Here is a 7433-nt window from a genome sequence, read left to right as displayed (position 1 = left end):
ACTAAGTGTTTGAGCTATGCATTTAGATGATGTCTCAAATGGTCCCCTGCATATTAACAGTTGGCTGATTGAGCCTCAAAAGTGCGAGTGAGACTTGATTTTGGTCAGTTTCTGTCATTTCTGACAGTTTACACATTTTTTTGGACAAATAACGATCCAGGGGAAAGACCTGCTAGTCACAGAGTTTCTGCCTCAGACTGGGCCTAAACATTTGGGAACAATAAATGTATCCTTTTAGCTCCATAAATAAAATTATTAGTCGTACCTCGAGGATATTGTACATCTACTTCTTAAAAGTACTTTAGCCTTCCTTTAAATGTGTTGATTGGCCTAGATGAATCATACTTTCACACTCTCCTGTATACTTAAAGAATATTTAGTTTACAGAGACACCTAAGATATTCTTTGATTGTTCACCAGTAAGAGAAATGATCGAGGCTACTCGGTATTGCTACCAGCAGCGCCTGTTGCAACAGCGAGGCGGGGTCTGTTTCCCCATTGCTTAAAATGTGAACGTTTTCCTGGGTGTGGTGTCACATTCAGACATTCACGTTCCGTTAGCAGAAGTTGGACTTGTGCTTCATGCTAAATTTAAGTAGCGACCGTTCTCAGCGTGTGGTTTAACGCCGCTCCAGGTCCTTTTTTCCTAACTGTCTGCTGCGTCCGAGAACGTGTAATTGATCCGGTTTGTGGTGATTTTGCATTCGGCAGAGCGGCGAGCAGCCGATGGGCGGAGCGAACATCTGGCTTTAAGCAACAACCAAAAAAAAGCGGCGATTTGTAGAAAAGAGGAAAAAAAAAATAAGTCTCGGTTGGACCTGGCCTGGGAGTACATTAATACAAAATGCCCAAAACGGTAAGAAGGCAACCATTTGTATAGACGTGACATGGGTGTGCGCTGCCTTGCGTATGGTTGAATGTTAGTTTGGCTAAAGTGAGCGTTATCGGAGTGTAATCTTTATGGAGGCTTTGCATTTGTGAGCTTAGATCTTTGCTATTTTATTGCAAGTTTCTTCTCTTGTTCTACCCCCCCCCTCCCCCTCCTTCCTTTCCATTTACTTGCTCCACCTCTCATCCCCCTCGCTTCTCCCCACATTTCTCTCTCTTTCTCTCCCTCTCTCCTCACTCTCCTCACTCTCACTCTCCCTCTCTCCTCACTCTCCTCTCTCCTCACTCTCCCTCTCTCTCACTCTCCTCTCTCCTCACTCTCCCTCTCTCCTCACTCTCCTCCTCACTCTCCCTCTCTCCTCACTCTCCCTCTCTCCTCACTCTCCCTCACACCTCACTCCCCTCACACCTCACTCTCCCTCACACCTCTTCTCCCCACACCTCCACTCCCCCACTTTTCTCTCTCTACCCCTCTCCCCTTCTCGCTCTCTTTCTCCCTCTCTCTTATTCTACCTCTCCTTTGCTCTCCCTTGTTCTCTCTTATTCTACCTCTCCTTTGCTCTCCCTTGTTCTCTCTCCCCTCGCTCCTCTGCTCTCCCACCCTTTCTCACTCGCACAGACCTTTTTCCGCCGTCGTTATTAACTGTGAAGGCTGGTGTATTTGGCCGAGAGGCAGCGATACGGGCCGGGCTTCGGGCCGCTGTATTTGGCCGTGAGGCAGCGATGCGGGCCGGGTTTCGGGCCGCCCTCCCTCCCTCTCTCCCTCCCTCCGTCCCTCCCTCCGCTGTGTCCACGGCGAGACCGCGATGGGCAGCGCTGCCGTGCAGTGGCGGGAAGCGGCCGAGCGTGTTATTTCTTCTCAAGCTCGTTCTACATACATTCTCCCTGCTTCTACCAAATCGACTGGCACGACTTGTAACAGCCCTCATTCTTTAAAAAAAAAAAAAAGTTTGCATTGAGTCGAGCTAATTTTACATTTGTGGTGATTAGTGCAAGTTTTTAACTGCAGTTTCCTTTTGCTTTGGGAAGTGTATTAATATTTTAACAAAGCTCTTAATTCTACACTTTGGCCGTTGTCCAACTTATAACGGAACTCAAATGACTCAAAGCTTCCTGCAATGCGTCATGTACGGGATTCTTTCCTAACAGTAGTCTGGTGGGTAATGGAAGAACCTTATTTGGCATTCGGACTGCTCTGGGGTCACAGCCTCGGGACAATGGGTCTGTTTTATCTGAGTCTAACTTTGGTATAATCATTCTCCCCACCCTTGGCCACTCGCGTTTACTCAAGTCCCCGCTTCATTGCAACAGGGCAGTTTCTTGTGATCCACCCATTCTCCCTCACTTCAACTTTTTGGTTAATATTGGCAACGTGTACTACTTATGAACTGTTTCCGACTAAATAAGGTGAAGTTCGACAAGTTAATTTGAAGTGATGTAACTTACTAAGTTAGGTTGTGTCCCTGTTTTAATTATAGATCCGCGCGATCACCATGCTTTCATTGGGGTGCCAATTAAAAGTGCAATATCGAAAGGAAATTTAAAAAAACCTGCTACTTTAACGATTGTAAATTAACAAAGTGGCTTTATGTATTTTCAGTTGGCATGTCTATCATTTGGCTCCATAACTTTAACTCTGATGATAGAAGGGAAATGTTGCTAACATTTTAACCCATGTCGCAACAAAGTTGCAGTTCTCTTAAGAACTGGTTGTTGGCATCAACTATAATACTCGTCTGCCCGAGAATTTGCTTACCATTTCCATCACTACCTGTCTCCCTGTCAGGAAATGTAGCACTCTCCTCGTCCCCACCCCGCCGACTCATTTGTTTAAAAGTTGATGGGCCTCTTCCGTATCCTTCCCGAAGGTGCTGATTCATGGTCGAAATACCCAAGCAGCCAGACTTGTGTAAATCTCTCATTTGAGTGTGGATAGCTGAAGCTAGTTGGTAGCCAAATGTAGCATCATAAACGGCTGGGCAACAGGCCAGTTGAGCACTTTTCCATGAATCTTTGTGATTGCCATTGAAGTATACTGTTTTGATCAACTACTCTTTTGATTGATTCTTTAATATTGTCCCAAAGGACATGGCATTGTTTTTGTTACATTTTAAAAAATATTAATTGGATGAGTGCAGGACTGAGGAAGGTTTGAATTGCATTGTACATAGTATGACTATGAGGGCAATCTTTTTGTCTTTTGCAGTGGGGAATATAGGAAATGGTAGTGGGTGACAGGACATTGACTGCAGACTTGTCATTTGGCTTTTATCTGTCATCTTGAGGTTTTTCCCAACACTGTTAGGATACATTGGTTATTTTAAAACATGCTTTGCAAAGGGAGGTCCTATTTCATGATTGGATGATATCCACCACCTTTTGCTTTGCAAAATTTGAATTCTCTCCCACCAACATGTTGAACGGATTCCATGTTCAGCAATGAGTGGTAAATTCTTTCTTTACTTTCAGTGACACACCCAAAGTACAAACTGTAAAGTTGCTGACCACTGTGATAACATTTAGAATTGGTAATCTTGAAGCTCGGTGGCCCTATTTTCAGTTCTTTCCCAATACCTCTGTTCCAAGAACATAGAAACATAGAATTAGGTGCAGGAGGTAGGCCATTCGGCCCTTCGAGCCTGCACCGCCATTCAATATGATCATGGCTGATCATCCAACTCAGTATCCCGTACCTGCCTTCTCTCCATACCCTCTGATCCCCTTAGCCACAAGGGCCACATCTAACTCCCTCTTAAATATAGCCAATGAACTGGCCTCGACTACCCTCTGTGGCAGGGAGTTTCCAGAGATTCACCACTCTCTGTGTGAAAAAAGTTATTCTCATCTCCCTAATCTTCCTGCATCTAGCCTGTCCAACCCCTTAAGATTTGTAAGTTTCTATAAGATCCCCTCTCAATCTCCCTAAATTCTAGAGAGTATAACCAAGTCTATCCAGTCTTTCTTCATAGACAGTCCTGACATCCCAGGAATCAGTCTGGTGAACCTTCTCTGCACTCCTCTATGGCAATAATGTCCTTCCTCAGATTTGGAGACCAAAACTGTACGCAATACTCCAGGTGTGGTCTCACCAAGACCCTGAACTGCCGATAGTTTCCAGAACCACATATTACCATGCCATTCTGTGCCCTGTTTTCAGTCAACACTCTTGAAAATGCAGCTTGTCAGTCAGTCATTTTACACAAGCTAATGCTACACAACACTTGTTGCACCAGAACAGATTTCCATCATTTCCTCTCAGCAGGCTCTTAAACCTGAGGTGAGGAAATACAAATTAGTTCTGGGAGTGGTATAAATCATACATCTGCTAAAAAAGAAGACCTTGCGAGTAGGGGGCGTACGTACTGCTATTTCCTCCCAATTCCTGTTGCTTGATAGATGCAAATGCTGGAGTAATTCAGCGGGACAGGCAGCATCTCTAGATAGAATAAATGTGTGACATTTTGGGTCGAGACCCTTCTTCAGATTGAGAGTCCGAGGAGAGGGTGGCACAGAGATAAGGAAGTGTAAGGTGTGAAAGCTAACAGTCAAAGGGGATGATGGTCAAGGAAAATGTAGAGTAGACCATTGTTAGCTAGGAGAAGGCAAGAAGAAGCATACAGAGGTAAAATTAAACCAGTGGGACAGTCAGATTGGTTGCAGAACTGGGGGGGGGGGGGGGAGGAATGGGGAGAGAGGGAGAGCATGGATTACTTGAAGTTAGAGAAGTCAATATTCATACAGCTGGGATGTAAGCTGCCCATGTGAAATAAGAAATGCTGTTCCTCCAATTTGTGCTAGGCCTCGCTCTACCAATGGAGGAGGCCCAGGACAGAAAGATCAGGGTGGGAATGGGATGGAGAGTTAAGCAACCGGGAGATCAGGTAGGTTTAGGTGGGCTGGGTGGCAGTGTTTGCTCAGGCCAGTTTGGTGCTCCTGTTTTAGCTGATCTCACTCAGCACAAATAGTCGAGTCTGAGTGCTTCACCATTTCTGTTACATTTCTATTGATTGGGGTAGTGGAATTGATACTAAGACTTTTAATATCTTGCAGACCTATAGCTAGACAAAAGTGCTGGAGAACTCAGCGGGTGCAGTAGCATCTATGGAGCGAAGGAAATGGCAACGTTTCGGGTCGAACCCCTTCCGAAAGGGTTTCTGCTGCACCCGCTGAGTTTCTCCAGCACTTTTGTCTACCTTTGATATTCCAGCAGTTCCTTCTTAAAGACCTATAGCAAGCCTGACATCCTAGAGTCTCCCATATCATCACTTGCCATTATCACAAAGTAGTTGATATCCTTTGTAAACAGCTGAGTGATGCGTAATCTGCATTCTGTTTTTTTTATATATACAGGCGAGGCAAAGTTAGTAGATAGATTCCCAGCAAACTGTAGACACTGGGACGCTATAGTACCAGTTTATCACCAGCTTCTAATTTTGCACCTGAAATGTAGAAAGGTATCATCCGAGTGGGATATTGGCATAAGATTATCGTTTGAGGTAGTTGCAACAGAGGGGATTGTTTTCCTCATTCACAAGTGGCCTTAAAACTGCTTGCTCAGGTCCTCGAATGCTTGGAGTATTTATTCTGAAATAAATTATTATTTAGCAACTACTGGAATCTCTCAACGGGTCAGGCTGAGGAAACCAATTCAATTTTTAACCAAAATTAACATTTCTAGTTTAAGACTTTGATTAGAAATGGCATTTGTTTCGAATTACTTGTGATAACGTGCCTGCATCACTTGTATAGAATTTACATGTGGTACTAGTAAGTGTTAGGGCAGCATGGAGGCAAGTTCAAGTGAGTTATTGTCATGTGTCCCTGTATAGGACAATGAAATTCTTGCTTTGCTTAAGCACACAGAAAATAGTAGGCATTTACTACAAAACAGATAAATGTGTCCATATACCATGATATAAATATATACACACATGAATAAATAAACTGGTAGTGCAAATAACAGAAAGTGGTTGCTAATAATCAGAGTTTTGTCCGAGCCAGGTTTAATAGCCTGATGGCTGAGGGGAAGTAGCTATTCCTGAACCTGGTTGTTGCAGTCTTCAGGCTCCTGTACCTTCTACCTGAAGGTAGCAGGGAGATGAGTGTGTGGCCAGGATGGTGTGGGTCTTTGATGATACTGCCAGCCTTTTGAGGCAGCGACACAGAGGTAGAGTTGCTGCCTTACAGCGCCAGAGACCCGGGTTCGAACCTGACTACAGGTACATGTCTGTACAGAGTTTATAGGTTCTCCCCGTCACCGTTGTGGTTTTCTCCCACACTCAAGTTTGTAGGTTAATTGGCTTGGTGTAATTGTAAACTCTCCCTAGTGTGTGGGATAGTGTAAATGTGCGGGGATCACTGCTTGGTGCAGACTCAGCGGGCTGATGGGGCCTGTTTCTGCAGCGTATCCCTAAACTATAAATACTGGAAGGTACTATTTTTTTTTTTGTCATCGTATTTTGTTTGAAAATTAGTTGGATGCATTGAATAATCAGTCTGAAGAAGGGTTTCGGCCCAAAACTTTGCCTATTTCCTTTGCTCCATAGATGCTGCTGCACCCGCTGAGTTTCTCCAGCATTTTTGTCTACCTTCCTGCACATTTTCCAGCATCTGCAGTTCCTTCTTAAACGCATTGAATAATTAGTTGGATGCTGTCTTTTTTTTGCTCCCATTTTACTTTCTCCACCTTGGTATTAATCAAGGGTAAATGTCAATTTGTTGATGTAGTCCTCCTGTTATTATCTATGCTAACCCAGCTTGAGTTATCAGATGTTTATTTAGAGTAGGAATTCCTGGCATAGTTCTGGCATTTTACTGATTTTGGCCTCATCTGCTAAACCGACTGTCAATTAAATACGTAACAATAATCCTGAGGTCGTCCAGTTCAGAGGATCTGGTGGAATGTAACTCAACTGTACAATGTATTACTTGAACACAAATGAAAGATCAGTGAAGTTTTTGTTGTGTCACTTGATATGGTGAGGCTTGGTTAGAATCCATGTGACTTTATTGCGGGATTAAAGATTGCTGCAGGTGCTCTGTACGGTTTACCGATAAAATCAGGGAATAAATTGCTGTTAACTTTAGATAGCATCCACAAACTAAAGTATTTGTCAATAAGGATGTGAAAAAGGGTTCTGTCACCTATTCCTTTTCTCCAAAGATGCCGCCTGACCCACTGTTACTCCAACATTTTGTGTCTTGTCTTTGGTATAAACCAGCATCTGCAGATCACTTTTACACCCCTTCTCTGTTTCACTGTGATAGCTCCTCAAGCTATGCCTACTTTGAAGAAGTTCTCATCTTCTCTGAGTTCTGCAACACCCTCCCTCGCTGCTCCCCCTCTGTGAATCCTACTGCAGCAATCTGCAGAAGGCTTCTGACCCAAAATGTCAACTATTCCCTTTTCTCTAGAGATACCTGACCTGCTGAGTTACTCCAGCATTTTGTGTTTATCTGTGGTATATATCAGCATCTGCAGTTCCTTCCGACACACTGAGGTATCTGTCATCTGATATTGAAGATTTATAACCCTTCAATAAATT

At 43.8% G+C, this 7433-nt stretch overlaps 1 protein-coding gene across 1 annotated transcript in view; it reads left to right on the top strand.

The window, feature by feature from the left end:
* The first annotated feature begins 538 nt into the window (after positions 1-538).
* The window catches only part of LOC116979173 (radixin-like), a 97149-nt gene continuing 90254 nt past the window's right edge, over positions 539-7433 (top strand). The window contains exon 1 of the mRNA XM_033030706.1: positions 539-856. Within this exon, the coding sequence (XP_032886597.1) occupies positions 845-856 (12 nt within the window). The 5' untranslated portion in view covers positions 539-844. The remainder of the gene's footprint in view (positions 857-7433) is intronic.

The sequence above is a fragment of the Amblyraja radiata genome, chromosome 12, assembly GCF_010909765.2.
Source record: "Amblyraja radiata isolate CabotCenter1 chromosome 12, sAmbRad1.1.pri, whole genome shotgun sequence".
Lineage (NCBI taxonomy): Eukaryota > Metazoa > Chordata > Chondrichthyes > Rajiformes > Rajidae > Amblyraja > Amblyraja radiata.
The sequence above is the reverse complement of the archived record's forward strand: the minus strand, read 5'-3'. Positions and strand labels throughout refer to the sequence as shown.